Source organism: Chiloscyllium punctatum, chromosome 12, assembly GCF_047496795.1.
Source record: "Chiloscyllium punctatum isolate Juve2018m chromosome 12, sChiPun1.3, whole genome shotgun sequence".
Lineage (NCBI taxonomy): Eukaryota > Metazoa > Chordata > Chondrichthyes > Orectolobiformes > Hemiscylliidae > Chiloscyllium > Chiloscyllium punctatum.
Genome location: NC_092750.1, coordinates 19,378,457 through 19,396,007, shown reverse-complemented (window position 1 = coordinate 19,396,007; position 17,551 = coordinate 19,378,457). Strand labels below are relative to the sequence as shown.

The 17,551-nt window shown below is 40.1% G+C and overlaps 1 protein-coding gene across 3 annotated transcripts in view; it reads right to left on the bottom strand.

Annotated features, from left to right (window-relative positions):
* lhfpl4a (LHFPL tetraspan subfamily member 4a) overlaps positions 1–4,066 on the bottom strand; it is a 191,553-nt gene extending 187,487 nt beyond the window's left edge. For all 3 annotated transcript variants that reach the window (XM_072581993.1, XM_072581991.1, XM_072581992.1), the window contains exon 1: positions 3,422–4,066. In XM_072581993.1, the coding sequence (XP_072438094.1) occupies positions 3,422–3,827 (406 nt within the window). In that variant the 5' untranslated portion in view covers positions 3,828–4,066. The remainder of the gene's footprint in view (positions 1–3,421) is intronic.
* Between the last annotated feature and the right edge of the window lie 13,485 nt (positions 4,067–17,551).

The window sequence follows — 17,551 nt, the reverse complement described above, 5'->3', positions numbered from 1 at the left end:
CTTTAGTTTGAGAGGCTGGTTGTTTAATCTATGTCAATCACTTGTTCAAACCCTCTAACCCAATGACTATGACAAGTACCCAGAATGTTGGGAAAGACCACTTCCCCAGTCCATCACTTTAGCATAAAGTCATGTTTAAGTTTACCTTATGTTGAGGGCCATTTGTTCGGCAAAACGAGACACTTGAATAGGCTAGAGAATACACAATGTCATCCTAGCAATTCAGGAATATCAACATGAAAGCTTTATCCAGTAGACAGTGACATTTCTTATGACTTCATGTACTTTTCCAGAGAGAGAGAAAGAACATTTCTACTGGATGGCTTCACACTATATTGACTAACTCTATAAAAATTCGATAATATTCTGATATTTATAAGTGGAATGTTCTTCATAAATCTTAAGAATCTCTAACAGGATCTTGCTCCATTTTTTCTAGTCTCCAGATAAAAAGAAATCTTCTTCATAGATACAACTTCAGAACATTGTATCATTGCAGTAAAACTTTTTTTTTGCATTTGTTCCAATGCTTAAATGTCTTTTTTTAAATTTGGAGATTAAATCAATTCATAATATTCAAAATGTAGTTTAATCAAAGTTCTAGACTCACAAAAATAAAAATTGCTGAAGAAACTCAGCAGATCTGGCAGAATCTCTGGAGAGAAAACATTTCAAGTCCATTGATCCTTCTTCAGAGGTTCTATGCTGACTGGTATATTGGTTTGATAGTATCTTTCTGCCTCTAGACCAGTTTTAAGGTTGCACGCCAGGCAGCTGTGATGGCTATCCATCCACGAGTAGACGATAGCTCATAAGTTTAATTAAAATACCTGAAGCATTCCAAGCCTGGTAAGTTCCTGGTCACAGACTGATGGGGGTTGAGAGTGTGATGTTGGAAAAGCACAGCAGACCAGGCAGCATCCGAGGCACAAGGTAATTGGTGTTTTGGGCATAGGCCCTTCATCGGGAATGGAGTCCTGATGAAAGACCTATGCCCAAAATGCCAATTCTCCATTCCTGATGAAGGGCTTATGCCCAAAATGTTGATTGTCCTGCTACTTGAATGCTGCCCGACTTGCTGTGCTTTTCCAGCACCACATTCTTGACTCTGATGTCCAGCGTCTGCAGTCTTCACTTACTACTACAGACTGATGGAGAGTAAGTAGGGGGATGTGGTGAATGCTTCAGGATAAATTTGAGGATCCCCACTCCCCCCTCCCAGTCATAGCCACCTTGCCTGCAGGATCACAGCCATAGATTCTTTCATTATGCTTCTCCCATTGGACAGTTGAACCCACCAAGTTTATAACAGTATCAAGAGAACACCACTACCTACTCTCTCTTTCTGGTTTACTTGCATTAATGGCCTGTTTTCTCTGGCCATTAATCGGTTATTGTTTTAAAGATTGTGTCAGATGACTATTTTCCAATGGGGTCTCATCCTTGTATTGGAGTTTAGAACCCGGAAAGAAATCCAGTCTCTCTGCTTTTCAATCTTGGCCTTTTTGCAAATGAATTCAAGTGCTTTGAATCTTTTTAAATGGTGTTATTAATTAGTGATTTCATTTGTTTTTCATAATTGGTGTAACACTGTCTGCAGATTTCTCTGCTTGAATATTCATTCTTCAAGGAGTTTGTAGGATTTTTATTTGTCCTCCCAAATTTTATTCATTTTCAACTATTGGTGCTTCTTTTTCAGGCAACAACTGAAACAAGAAGAGAAACAAAATAGACAATGGATACTGATTCATGGAATCCCTTCAAGAAATAACAGGTGACAATGTGTTTCTGGCTCAGGTGGTAACCAACTCTTACAAAGCAGTAATGACTATGTTAAATAATCTGGGCAACACTGATTCCATACACTAGCTTTAGTTTCTCGACAGAATAAGAATGAAGAATAGCAATCTCCCAGAGCTTTCCTCTCAAAATAGCTCGGCTTTACCTTTATTTCTTTGTCAAAAGAAGATTTTGGTTGGGATGAAGTGAATATGTATGTGATAAATGTGACAATTCTTGATCCCCTAGTTTCCATAAAGCAGCAATGCTCTCCAGTGCATCCATCACTTATAGGATAGGCAGTGCTCAGTTTGAATTCCAAGTCGAGTTCTATCACTCTGCTGTGATCATTTCGTTTCTTTCCATAAAAAATTCTTAAAATATTTAAAATTGACGATACAAGTATTTCACAGAAACCTTGTAAAATCTCCTGATGCCGGGCGACCTTGATATTAAGAATACAGGCCCCGAAGCCAAAATGATACATAAAATGTACTTCAGGGCCCTTTGAGGATACCATCAAGAGAAACTTATAAATCGTGTCGCTGCTACGTCTATTAACCGCCTATTACTGAAACAGCAATGAAATGCTTCCTCTTAGAAGATTCCCAATATCTGATTCCTAACTGAGAGGCAAAGCTCTCAGATCATACATCTCACTATTATTCGCAACAAACTGTCTCTTAAACATTTGGTGGCTACAATACATGGGGGCGTGCGTGGCGCTGCGCTCACACTCTGTTATGTTATAATAATTGTTCATCCGGACCCGGTAATGGACGAACTGATCCTTTTAAGGATGAGGATAGTAGATTCAGCATTTGGCATACTTTAACATCAACCCAATCAACAAACTGTTTACAGGGAAGTCTCGTAGTATTGTCTATCAGTACTTCTGACTGCACCAGCGCTACATACACATCGTTCCATTTTGGAACAGTAAGACTATTTACTATAAGGATACCACATCCGTGTCCACGTCTGATACGGCAGCTCTCTTAGTAATAGTCCTAGTGGCTAATTAACCCTCCATTGACCATGGGTGACTCCATACCTTTCAGTCAAACAAAAAATTACGTCAAAACGTTGAGAGTCGAATCTAAGCCATATTGAGCGATCAATCATCCCGGTTCATCATCACACACAGCATGAACGACTCCACACCGGGAATTTTTACAGCACCGTTACTGATTAGTATTCTATACCATGCAGTCAATATGCTCACATTGGTGTTTGAGATACTGTTAGATTCAATGATGTTAATTACATGGGGGCATCACAGGAAATTCAGCACCTCACCATCCATCACATTAACTTCGCGTTGCATTCAAGTCACTCACCACTGGAGCTCTGGAATCCATCACTACTAACCATTCTGCATTCAATCGCCACCTTTAATCATTGCACTACATATTATATAACCTACACATGTCCCAGCAGATCTCCTCGGTTAATAACAGTCCTGAGATGAGAGGTGCTGCTGGATCAACGGTATTGGGGCACTATGTTTTGGCCGAGGTTTCCACTGTTAAGGGCAATCTGAGACATGCCAAGGTTCCTCGCTCTCTCACATACACACAGGGACAGGTATACACATAGATGGGACTATTCCTTACAGATGCATGCATCAGCCACCCCCTACCTGCCAGGAGCTGCATCCAGGCGCAGATCTTGTAGACAGTGGCGGTGTTGCAGAAGAAGAAGAGAGCGAAGCAGGTGATGCAGCCGAGGATCAGGACCATGGAGAGCAGCACGAAGAACGCTGCTGCTTTGAAGGCACCCGAGGGGATGCTGGAGAAGTCGGAGAAGGTTCCCTGGCATATTAAATCCCGGCTGCTTAAACCTGTCCCGATGCAGTAATGGAAAAGGCCAAAGTAGCCGGCGTAGGGAGTGTCGACACTATCCCCGATCCAGTAAGGCTGGATAAAAACCACCACGTTAATAATCGCGAAGCAAATGGTGAAGATGGCCCACAGCACACCGATGGCTCTGGAATTCCGCATGTAATTGTCATGGTAGATTTTAGAGGCTTCCTGTGAAGGCAACATATTCTCCTCTCTCGCTTTCTCTCCTCGCTAGCTCCTTAATGCAAATGCAAGAGCCAACCTTCAGTCTCTTACATTTACAATAAATCCCAATAATATCGTGCTGATGCCCTTGTCCGATTGTTATAGAGTGTCTATATGGTGGAGATGCTCCATCTTTCCAGACGCTCTCTGCCTTTTTCTCACCCTTTCTTTCGCTTCCCCCTCTCCCTCCCTCGATCTCTATTTCTCTCCGGCTCCAGGGTGCGCGCTCCCGACACGCTAGCTGTTTGGTGTATGCGCGTTACCGAGGTAATGCAGCCTTATTGGGAATATTTCCCAGCACACACCACGTTATGTTCAGATCAGGATTCTTAAATCAGATTGAACGGAACCAGATTCAGGATAAAGGTGTTTCTGTTAAAAAAAAGACACGAGAACAATTTGCACTATCAGTTTATACCACAGACTAGAGGCCTGTGACCAGTGGAGTGCCACAAGGATCGGTGCTGGGCCCTCCACTTTTTGTCATTTACATAAATGATTAGAATGCGAGCATAAGAGGTACAGTTCATAAGTTTGCAGAAAACACCAAAATTGGAGGTGTAGTGGACAGCGAAGAGGGTTACCTCAGATTACAACAGAATCTGGACCAGATGGGCCAATGGGCTGAGAAGTGGCAGATGGAGTTTAATTCAGATAAATGCGAGATGCTGCATTTTGGGAAAGCAAATCTTAGCAGGACTTATACACTTAATGGTAAGGTCCTAGGGAGTGTTGCTGAACAAAGAGATCTTGGAGTGCAGGTTCATAGCTCCTTGAAAGTGGAATCGCAGGTAGATAGGATAGTGAAGAAAGTGTTTGGTGTGCTTTCCTTTATTGGTCAGAGTATTGAGTACAGGAGTTGGGAGGTCATGTTGCAGCTGTACAGGACATTGGTTAGGCCACTGTTGGAATATTGCACGCAATTCTGGTCTCCTTCCTATCGGAAAGATGTTGTGAAACTTGAAAGGGTTCAGAAAAGATTTATAAGGATGTTGCCAGGGTTGGAGGATCTGAGCTACAGGGAGAGGCTGAACAGGCTGGGACTGTTTTCCCTGGAGCGTCGGAGACTGAGGGGTGACCTTATAGAGGTTTTCAAAATTATGAGGGGCATGGATAGGATAAATCGACAAAGTCTTTTCCCTGGGGTCAGGAAGTCCAGAACTAGACAGCATAGGTTTAGAGTGAGAGGGGAAAGATATAAAAGAGACCTAAGGGGCAACATTTTCACGCAGAGGGTGGTACATGTATGGAATGAGCTGCCAGAGGATGTGGTGGAGGCTGGTACAATTACAACATTTAAGAGGCATTTGGATGGGTATATGAATAGGAAGGGTTTGGAAGGATATGGGCCGGGTTGCTGGCAGGTGGGACTAGATTGGGTTGGGATGTGTGATCGGCATGGACGGATTGGATTGAAGGGTCTGTTTCCATGCTGTACATCTCTATGACTCTATCTATGACTCTATATCTTCACAAACTTGCCCATTGGATCAAAATAATTAAGATATACATATGCATATAGTCACGATGAAGCAAAATACATGTGTAAATCGTTATTTAATCTCCCAGAAGCAGTTTACATGCACACCCATTTCACACATTTCTATAGATTGTTCTCCCTAAAGAATCGTGGGACATACTTTTGAAAGTTAGCAGACAATTAATCCAGTCATAAAATGATTAGTTCAATTGCTTCCAAATTGAAAATTTCTTTTAAAAAAAAACTTTTTGCAGTATAAATTCAATCTGGTGTCCAATATTTTAGAATTTTTATAAAGGCTGTTCAAGATTGTTTCAAACAATTATTTTCAAATAATTATGGTCCATTACTGCTTTTACTTTTTGAGAAAAACAGGGCCTAACCAAGGTTAAAGGGAATAAGTGGAAGGTTGAGTAAATCAGGAAGTTGCCATTAAATGGCCAGCTTTGCATTTTAAAAGCCTATAGTTTGTTGGAGAGAGGGACGATTGAAGAATTTCTGAGAAAGGTGAGCTAGTATGATAAAATTGAATGGAGTGCAGAACGTTTATTCTTCTAACCACATGTCCTTGATAATCAACAGCATTCACATTGCTGAATCTTCAACATCCCCATCCTAAGAGTCTCCATTAACTAGAAGCTCAACTTTATCAGCCACGTTGATGCCATATGCAAGAGAGAAGATCAGAGACTGCAATGAATGGCTCACCTTTGGCCCATCAGAGTTTCTCCAGCTCCTACAAGGCCTAAGTCAGAGGTTTCTTGGAATACTCTCCACTTGCCTGGATGGTGACAGTTACATTCAAAATGCTTAATGCCATCCAATCAATCTTTTTAGCACCTCAGCTAATCCCTTCACCAACGACATATTATGATAGCAGTACATATCAGCTGCAAGACACACTACAGCAACTCAACAAGACTCTTTCGACCTCACTTCTAAGCCTATAACCTTCACAACAAGGGAAATAGGTTCAGGAGAGTACCATTATAACCTGGTTAGAACAATGCCTTGTGTCTCTCTAGCCCCACTATCTCACTAATCACAGCACATTTTTAAACATTTTACCCAGCTATCAATATGGTCAGTTATATATTTTATCTGCACTACGTCCAGAATTTTAAAATAATCCATCACTAGGGTCTTTCAACAAACAGTATGAATACTAAATTACTATTAATTCAAGACTTATTCAAAAAAAAAGCAAGATCGATTTACACACTGCTTGAAGAGCAAAAGTATAAATAAGATCATTCTAAATAATCCAAAATATACTTGCTAAAGAAACTTTTTCAGTGGAGATTGCTTTTGAGAGGAAAACACATTGGTTAAATACTTGTTAATTGTTGGAGAATAAAAAGATTAGCTATGAAATATTCCAGATGGCTCTCAGTTTTGCATCCTTGCAGCTGTCACTGGACACAGATGGTTGTTACAAGACACATGCAATAGTGCCCTAACAGCTCTTCAGTTGGAGGTAATTCTGGAATTCCGGGAAATGCACCCAATTACAGCTCCTCGAAAACTGCACTAGGGAACTGGAGCTGGAGCTGTAACTGGAACTTTCGATCATTCGGGACGTGGAGGGGGTTATTAAGAGGATTTGCAGGGACGTAATCACACCTCAGGTACAAGAAGAAGGCAGATGGGTTACTGTCAGGGGACAGAGAGGGAACCAACAGGCAGTGCAGGGATCCTCTGTGGCCATTCCCCTCAACAACAAGTATACTGTTTTGGATACTGTTGGGGGAAACGACTTATGAAGGGTAAGCAATGAGGAACAGGACTCTGGCACAAAGTCTGTCCCTGTTGCTCAGAAGGGAATGGTGGAGGAACAGAGCATTAGTCATTGCGGACTCCATGGTTAGGGGGACAGTTAGGAGGTCCTGTGGGAATGAGAGAGACACAATTGGTCTGTTGCCTCCCAGGTGACAGGGGTCTTGATGACTCTGATCGTGTTTTCGGGATCATTGAGGGGGTGGGGGAGCAGCCCCAAGTTGTGGTCCACATAGGCACCAATGACATAGTTAGGAAGAGTGATGGGGATATAAGGCAGAAACTGTAGTTTGACTGTACAGGAGGTTGAGAGAAGTGAGATCTAAAATAAGGTTTCAAGGTTGCAAGATGGCACCAGCAAACAAGAAGTTGGTTTGATGTGTGCCTACTTCAACACCAGGAGCATTTGAAATAAGGTGGGTGAACTTGCAGCATGGGTTAGTACCTGGGATTTCGGTGTTGTATCATGGAAACATAGGCAGAGCAGGGACAGGAATGTTTGTTGCAGGTTCTGGGATTTAGTTGTTTCAGTAAGAACAGAGAAGATGGTAAAAGAGGAGGGGTGTGTGGCATTGTTAGTCAAGGACAGTATTATGGTTGCAGAAAGGACATTTGAGGACTCATCTACTGAGGTAGTATGGGCTGAGTTTAGAAACAGGAAAGGAGAGGTCACCCTGTTGGGAGTTTTCTATAGGCCTCCGAATAGTTCCAGAGGTGTAAAGGATAGATTCTCAATAAGAGCGAGAGTGACAGGATAGTTATGGGGTCTTTAACTTTCCAAATATTGACTGGGAAGACTATAGTGCAAGTACTTTAGATGGGTCAATTTTTATCCAATATGTGCAGGAGGGTTTCCTGACACAGTATGTATACAGGCAACAAGGGGAGAGGCCATATTAGATTTGGTAGTGGGTAGGTGTTAGATTTGGAGGTAGGTGAGCACTTTGGTGATAGTGACCACAGTACAGTTATGTTTACTTTAGTGATGGAAAAGGATAGGTATATACCGCAGGGCAAGAGTTAGAGCTGGGAGAAAGGCAATTATGATGCGATTAGGCAAGATTGAAGATACATAGGATGGGGAAGGAAACTGGAAGGGATGGGCACAATGGAGTTTATTCAAGGAACAGCTACAGGCAGGGAGGAAGTTGTAGAGCTTGGGAGCTGTAGTTCACTAAGGAATGTGAATCTCTTGTCAAGTGGAAGAAGAAAGCTTATGTTAGGATGACTTGGAGATGCCAGTGTTGGATTGGGATGTACAAAATTAAAAATCACACAACACCAGGTTATAGTCCAACAGGTTTAACTGGAAGCACACTAGCTTTCGGAGCGACGCTCCTTCACCTGATGAAAGAGCTAATGCTTCCAATTAAACCTGTTGGACTATAACCTAGTGTTGTGTGATTTTAAACTATGTTAGGATGAGATGTGATGGCTCAGTTAGGACGCTTGAGGGTTACCAGTCAGCCAGGAAAGAGTTAAAGAGACAGCTAAGAAGAGCCAGGAGGGGACATGAGAAGCCGTTTGCGGCTAGGATCAAACCTTAGGTTTTCTATTGGTATATGAGGAATGAGTAAGATTGGGGCTAATCAAGGATAGTAGTGGGAGGTTGTGCATGGAGTCAGAGGAGATAGGGAAAGTGCTAAATGAATACTTTTCATCAGTATTCACACTGGAAAAAGACAATGTTTTCGAGGAGAATAGGGATATACAGGCCACTAGACTGGATGTGATTGACATTCACAAAATAAAGGTGTTAGCAATTCTGGAAAATGTGAAAATAGATAAGTCCCCGAGCTTGATGGGATTTATCCTAGGATTCTCTGGGAAGCCAGGGAGGAGATTGCTGATACTTTGGCTTTGATCTTTATGTCCTCATTGTCTACAGGAATGGTGCCAGAAGACTGGAGGATAGTAAATGTTCCCTTGTTCAAGAAAGGGAGTAAAGACAACCCTGGTAATTACAGACAAGTAAGCCTTATTTCGGTTGTGGGTAAAGTGTTGGAAGAGGTGATAAGAGATAGGATTTATAATCATCTAGAGAGGAATAAGCTGATTAGGGATAGTCAACATGGTTTTGTAAAGGGTAGGTTGTGCCTCACAAACCTTATTGAGTTCTTGGAGAAGGTGACCAAACAGGTGGATGAGGATAAAGCAGTTGATGTGGTGTATGTGGATTTCAGTAAGGCGTTTGATAAGGTTGCCCATGGTAGACTATCGCACAAAATATGGAGGCATGGGATTGAGGGTGATTTAATGGTTTGGATCAGAAATTGGCTAGCTGAAAGAAGACAGAGGGTGGTGGTTGATGGGAAATGTTCATCCTGGAGTTCAGTTATTAGTGGTGTACCACAAGGATCTGTTCTGGGTCCATTGCTGTTTGTCATTTTTATAAATGACCTGAATGAGAGCGTAGAAGGATGAGTTAGTACATTTGTGGATAACACTAAGATCAGTGGAGTTGTGGATAGTGCTGAAGGATGTTGTAGGTTACAGAGGGACAGAGGTAAGCTGCAGAGCTGGGCTGAGAAATGGCAAATGGAGTTTCATGTGAGGTGATTCACTTTGGAAGGAGTAACAGGAATAAAGAATACTGGGCTAATAGTAAGATTCTTGGTAGTGTAGATGAACATAGATCCCTGAAAATTGCCACCCAGGTTGATGGGGTTGTTAAGAAGGCATATGGTGTGTTAGCTTTTATTAGTTCGGAACCATAAGGTCATGCTGCAGCTGTACAAATCTCTGATGCAACCACACTTGGAGTACTGCATACAATTCTGGTCACTGCATTATAGGAAGGATGTTGCCTGGTATGAAGAAAAGGTCTTATGAAGAAAGGCTGAGGGACTTGAGGCTGTTTTCATTTGAGAGAAGAAAGTTGAGAGGTGACTTAATTGAGACATGTAAAATAATCAGAGGGTCAGATAGGGTGGACAGTAAGAGCTTTTTTCCTCGGATGTTAATGGCTAGCATGAGGGGACATAGCTTTAAACTGAGAGTTTTGTCAGAGGTAGTTTCTTCACTCAGAGAGTGGTTGGGGCATGGAACACACTACCTGCAAAAGTAGTCGATTCACCAACTTTAAGGGCATTTAAATGGTCATTGGATAGACATGTGGACAAAAATGGAATAGTGTAGGTTAGATGGGCTTCAGATTGGTTTCACAGGGGCAACATCTAGGGCAGGAGGGCACTGTAATGTTCTATGTTCTAATAAATCTTATAAAAGTCTTTCAAAGACTTAAACAGTTCTGGTTTTCCAAATCTTGCATGGGATCTTCAAATGGGTTTCCCAAAAAGTGGCAAAAGCTGTGTTGAGGATCTTATCTCTTCACAGGTTACATTCCAGCTGAACATATCAAAACAGCTGCTTCTCCTGACAGCCATAAACCTGACATGTGACTTCCACCAAGTCAAAGCAGTTAGATTTAGTCATGTGGCTTCCAATAGGTTCTTTAAAAAGAACTTGAACAGTGAGCTTTAAGAAAAACAGGTTCTATATCTCCTCAGTACTTCAAATGAATTAATTTTCATAATCCTTTAGATGTGAATCCTCAAAAAATATTCATAATGGGAGCACCTTCATAACAATCTCACCACCTTCATGTTTCCTTGCAATTTATATGCCATTGTAATTTGAACATATATTGTTGTTCCTTCATTGTTGCTGACTCAACCCAATCAGCTTGTTGGGGAAATCCTCATCTAACAACATTGTGGAAGCACGATCATCACATGGAGTGCTGTGGTTCAAGAAGATTGATCACCATCACATTTTAGAAATAACTATGTCATAAGGATGTGAAAAGGTGAAAGAGAATGTAGGATGGAATATTTTGAGGCGAACAGAAACCAATAATGAATTTTAATTGGGACAAATACATAGCAATAGATATGAGACAAGAAAGGTTGTGACAAAGAAAGAAATGATAGAAGTTGAACTGAGAGAAAGAGCAAACATTCGCTATCAAGTGATTTGTCTGATTACAAGAGAGGTGTTAAGAGACAGGTTTCAGATATAGGTGGAGAATTTAAGACTTAATTGGATTCGGGATTCCTAAGAGTTTGGAGACGATGCACAGGGAAGAAGTTCTTAACCAATTAATAAAAAGCTGTACTTACTTGCTTAGCTGTAGCAATTAGTATGTTCATTCTATATCACAAACATAGCATTCTGAATTGCGATGGGACAGCTACCTCAATTTCCATCTCAAAGATGCTACTGTTCTGATAATAAGATATTAAAAATGAATATCCTCTTTACTGTTGTATCTATTGAATTTCAAGCTGCCCAGTTCATATAGGGATCAAAATTCCTCCTTTAAATCTATAAGTATTTATTTTTAATCAATTATATTCTATGGTGTAATTTCTGTGAGATGGAACTTGTTACAATATATACATATCAAACAATCAAAACAGACACATAATGATGTTGAAGCAATTATTAAACTGTGAAAGAAGCATTTAACAAGTTGCAAACTACTAAACTTTAGCATTGCTTCCATGCAGTGCACATGCCTCTAGTAATTTTAGTCCTGATTTGCTAAAATGAAAAGTTTGGAAACCCTGTGTACTGTTGTCTGTGTTACATTACTGTATGTAGCAGTGCTACTTCTTTTCCAACTGATAGTGACTGACTTGTAAACTGTGAGATTGTCATTGGATAATATACCCGGGAGGAAACAAAAGATTTTAAACTACCGTGTACAGGAAACATTTCCAGTTAGGTTGGGATTGTGAGAGTAGACATGTTTTAAAAGCTCAAGTATGTATTTAGGCTATCTATACATTTCATTTTCTATCAAAGGTAATCAAACGACAAGGTCCATAAATGCAGCTGCAGAAAAGAACTCTTTCACTAATAGCCAATAATTCATGAGGTTATGTGGAATGCTGAGTAATTTTAATTTTAAAAACATGCTAATGAGCAGAAGTTGTAATTGCAGGTCTTTATTCCAGATGATTTTCATTCAGTATTATTAAAGAAAACCATGCAGTCAAAATCATACATTAGACTAAAACATCAATATTTTCATTCACAATTCATTAAACTGACCCATTTCATTGAAGCAGATTATAGTCAGTACATATTTACATATGCAATTTTGAGTAACACATTTATTTTAACATGCCGAATGCTGAGCCAGTTGCAGACGCACCTGTCAAGTCTTTAGTTCACTTTAAATTGATTATTGATTTGATGTTCAACAATACAATTTGGGTGATAAATTTTAATACTTGCATTGTGGAAAACTACACTACAATCATGCCTTTATAACTGTAGGTGAATGTCAGTAGTGATATCAAGATCCAATAATTATGCTAGTGATGTAGTGATGCTATGAATATAACTACTTATAATTTTAATATGTGTACATGTTTAACAAATTGTGTAGATTTTCAGTTCTGCCTTCCAATATGAATGTAGACTGGTACAGTATCATAAAAGTCTATTAGATGGTGTTGACATTAATTATAACACATAAATTCTTGGTATTTGTTGCATAATATATACTTATCAATAGAACAACTTGATTTTTTTTTCTCATCTGTGCTAGTCTTGGCATTTGTCTCAGCTTTCTGGTTGTTCTACATGCTCTCCCCTTTCTGTTCTGAAGTTGGTATCCATAGCTCAGCTGTTCTTATGCTCAATCTAATATATGCCTGATCTGAGGAAGGTACCAGGCTGCACAATTTTGCAAAGCACTTCTAATGGAAATCGTGACAGACTAAACTGAATTTGCCATTTAGACTTGCAATACTGGTGGAAGGAATTGCTAAGAGGTATTAAAACAGCATTCACACGACATTGATCAAATTTCACACATTCCTTTCATTAATATAGTCAATTTGAGCTTGTATTATAGTCATGAATGTAAAGTGCTATGTGTAATATAACATAAAATGCTCGTAAGTAAGGTCTCCTTGAACTACCATCAGTAATGCATTGGAAAATCAAAGCATTATCCTTCATGAAGCTAACTAGTATACCATTACTGTAAACAAAAAAGAGATTTACCTATTTTAAAAAGTGATACGAGAAGTAAAAATGAGTATTCTGTTATCATTCTTTTATATGCTTCATCAGTTTATTTCTGTATAGTTTTAAATCTTCAATAGCTACAGCAAATAATCACAGTAAAATGTTAAACAGCATCAAAGGACTCTGATGATTCTGTAACTGTGGAAGTATAGAGAAGAGCTATATAGTTATTGGTCTGCATGAATTGCAATAAAGTAAGCCCTTTACTGTATTCTACTTGGCCTGGGATTAAGAGAACATTTGAGATCTTGAAAATCAGGTTTTCGTGGCCAGACTGCTTTGTTGGTGCACTACAGTGCAGTGCTAAGAAACTCTGCCAAGTCTTCACAGCAGGTTGCATTCACTTTTACATTGCTGTGTCTCATGAAACTGATGTGGACTTTTGACGCGAATCATAAGAATGGTGGAGCAACTGAGTTTTGTGCAGATGCAAACTTAATGACTAATATAAATCAGCTTGACTTGAATGCTGGAAAGAGAAGTTGGCATAATTTTAACCCTGTTCTTTTAAATAATTTTTTTTAACTTTTGGAAGCATACCAACAGAAATTCCAAATGAGCCAAGTTAGCAAATTTACAATGCTTTCTTACATATAAAGTGGCATTTACTGATTTAAAGCAATTAGCAGGAAAGCCAATTTTTTCAACAAGTATCTATAAAATGACCTGAGCTCAGTTCACATCTCTCAGTCATCCCAAAATGACTAGATTAGATTCCCTACAGTGTGGTACAGGGCCTTCGGCCCAACAAGTCCACACCGACTCTCCGAAGAGTAACCCACCCAATCCCATTTCCCTCTGACTAATGCACCTAACACTATGGGCAATTTAGCATGGCCAATTCACCTGACCTGCACACCTTTGGACTGTGGGAGGAAACCGGAGCACCCGGAAGAAACCCATGCAGACATATGGAGAACGTGCATACTCCATGCAGACAGTTGCCCGAGGTGGGAATTGAACCCAGATTCCTGGCACTGTGAAGCATTAGTGCTAATCACTGAGCCACCGTGCCACCCCAAAATACCAGGTTTAATGAGTTCTATTCAAAAGTACAGTAAGTGTTCTTCAGGAGGACACAGCAGCCACTTTATGCATAGTAATATCATAATAACAGCAAGTGAAATAATTGGCCAGACAACTCTTCTGTGTGGGTTGGGGTAGGAATATTGCTCAGGATACATAGAATTACAGTATCATAGCATAATTAATATGGACTGGAATACAAAGACATCAACCGAGCTCATTGTAGGTATCAATATTTGCCTATGCATCTCATCTTCCAGTGAGAGAGAGTTGAGGGACTGAGTTAGAAATCAGAACTCCTGTAATGTAACTCTAGTCAACCAGTTGCATGCCTACTGCCATTTTTAAAAGTCTGTGTCAAACTTGCCACAATTCAACACAGTATTTAAATCAGGATTCAAAATCTGATTTAATTTTAATGCTATGCAAAAATGAGGACTGCAGATACTGGAGATTAGAATTGAGAGTGTGGTGCTGGAAAAGCACAGCAAGTCAGGCAGCATCTGAGGAGCAGGAAAATTGATGTTTTGGGCAAAAGCTGAGACTCCTAGCAGCCAGATAAAGTTAGCAAGTGTCGTTGACACTATCATTTGTAAATCTGGAGGAAGAGGAATACATCTGATAATTCCTTAACTAAACCATATATTTATCGTGGAATCTCCAGGAAGTTACATTCATTTTTTTCTGAAATCCATGATTTCTGCCTTTCCTGCCACATCCGAAGCCTCCATCCCCACACCCACCTCTATTATGCCTGGATTCTGGTCTCTCTTCTTGCATCTGAACTCTACAATCTCCACCATGATATGATGGGACCCAACTCTGACCTATTTTTTGCTACTGTATTCTGAGTGTCCCTTGCCAGGCTGCCCCATCTGGCTTTTGATTTAACAAGCCAGCATCCTGTCTTCTGTATGGTCCTATCTTCCTGATTGCCAAACCCCTCCTTGGGTGTGACCTTCTACATCTGACCTGCAGCTGGCAGAACATGGCATAAAAATAGATAATGAGATCCAGTCATCAATTCCCAGAATATGTGTGTTCAGCTTTGCCCTCCCACAACTTAGTGTCCATGCCCTTCCCTGCCTCCCCATAAATATTGGGATTATTTAATCTAAAGGCAAAGAAATGCATTTAATATATATAGCTGCAAGGTGAACCACTAGTTACAAAAATTTCCAAGGAGAATTAAGTGCTGGTGGTCCTATTGTAAACTTGCAGGCTAGTTTCTGCTATACCACTAAAGTTACTTCCAGGTAATTGTCTTTCAGTGTATAGTTGTACTGAGTATACATAATTCTTCAACTCATTCCACTCAAAGGTGCTCCCACACCGGGGGTTTCACATTACTGAATTTACGCTTGTAGTTGTTAACTAAATCCATTGAAATTCAGTGTATACAGATGGAGCACATTGAATAGATGCTTACTTGAGTTCATAAAGAGACACTGACACAAGTGTTGAGTGGAGTCAGGAGATAATACCTGTAAATATTTCACTCTGAATAAATCTTTTCCAAGGCATGACTGACTTTGGATTCTTCCTTCGCTGACTGGTTATCTGGAATTTAACAGTATCTCTGAAGAATTGAAATAAAGAAGCCAATTTGAAACCTAACTGCACAGTGCAGGTAGGAAGTTAAAAACAAGTAACCTGATTACCCCTCAGATCATGACCATTTTGGCTATTAGTTTGAATATTATTGGATTTGCATGCAGATGAGATACCCACCAAAACTATCCAGGAGCCTCATAGTTTTATACAACTTGGAGACATCTTGTGTTGAAGGTTTAACTGGGGTGTGAATGGGAAAGTGTCCAACACAGTTGTGCATTGGAGAAGCACTTTAAATGAGTCTAAAACTTTTGCTCATAAGTTTAGAGGGAAAGTAGTAAGCATTTGCTTTTCTATGTGTAAGTGTGTGAAAGACATCTTCTCAAGACCGGAGAGGAACCTGGCATGAAAGGTGAATAATCATAGTGGTTTTGTAGTCTCTCAGTAACATGAAGAAGTTCTGATAATGAAATAGTAGTAATACATATGAAGCAGAATCATTGTAGCATAATCACAATAGAATCTCAAGTAGCCTGGGCCATGAGAAAAATATTATAGCATAAATAAGATCAGAGAGTTGAATGTGTGGTTTGAAGACTGATATGGAAGAAATGTGTTCTTTCATGGAGAACTGGCAGCACTACTGTGGAAAGAGGAAGCGGCACCATCGGGATGGCCTTCACCTGAGATGTGCTGGGATAGTGCACTGGCAAATCACAAAACTAGGGATGCAAAAAGGCCTTCAAACTAAAATTGTGAAGGGAAGGGTTCACGTGCAGGGAGATTGAAAAGTTAAAGAGAAACAATAGGCAATATTGTATGGTAACAATGGGGCTAATGGTAACCAGTATGTGGCAGTACGGGACAGAACATACAAATATAACAGTGCGTGAGCAAAAAAGATCAGAGCAGGAGAAAAATGGATAGAAAGATAGAATTAAAGCCTCTTTGCCAGAGAGCATGCAGCATTTATAACAAGGTGGATGAATTCATGGCACAAAGATAATCAAAGAATATGATATCATAACCATTAGAGATACAGTTGGCAAATGATCACAGCTTTGAATATTAATGGCCATTGGATATTTCAAAAAGACATTGTACTAAGAAATCATTTTGATTTGGACAATCATATGTAGAATTAATTTTAATGAAGATAAAAAAAATCAAAATAAGGAAGTGTAGTGGTTAATAGACCTCTAGTTCCTAGTAGTTCCTAGTTGCTATTAAGAAAGTGGCAGTGAGTTGCCTTCTCGAACACTAAAATCCATTTGGTGTAGGCAGACACAAGATGCCATTAGGGAGAAAATTCCAGGATTTTGACACAACAACTTTGAAAGGTGATCTAATTCCAAGTCAGAAAGGTGAATGGCTCAGAGGCTGACTTGCAGGTTTTGGTATACCCATGTATCTGCTGCCCTTGTCCTTCGAGATCGAAGTAGTCATGGGTTTGAAAGGAGTTGCCTATGGAACCTTGCTGAGTTGCTACAGTCCATTTTATGAATGGTATTACTGACCACGAGTGATGGAGGATTCAATCTCTGTGCATGTGGTCAATGGTGTCTAACTGCTATTGGCGCGATTGGCGCTACACTCATCCAGGCAAATGAGGAGTATTCTATCACACTCCTAACTTGGGATTGTAGAAGGTGAACAGGCTTTAGCAGGGTTAAGTGAGTTACTCACTGCAGGATTCCTAGCCTCTGAGCTCCTGTAGCTACAGTGTTTGTACAGTTAGTCTAGTTCAGTCTCTGATTCAGTGATAGTTAAGCCATTGAATGTCAAGGGCTGATGGTTGTGTCTCTTATGTTGGAGATTATCA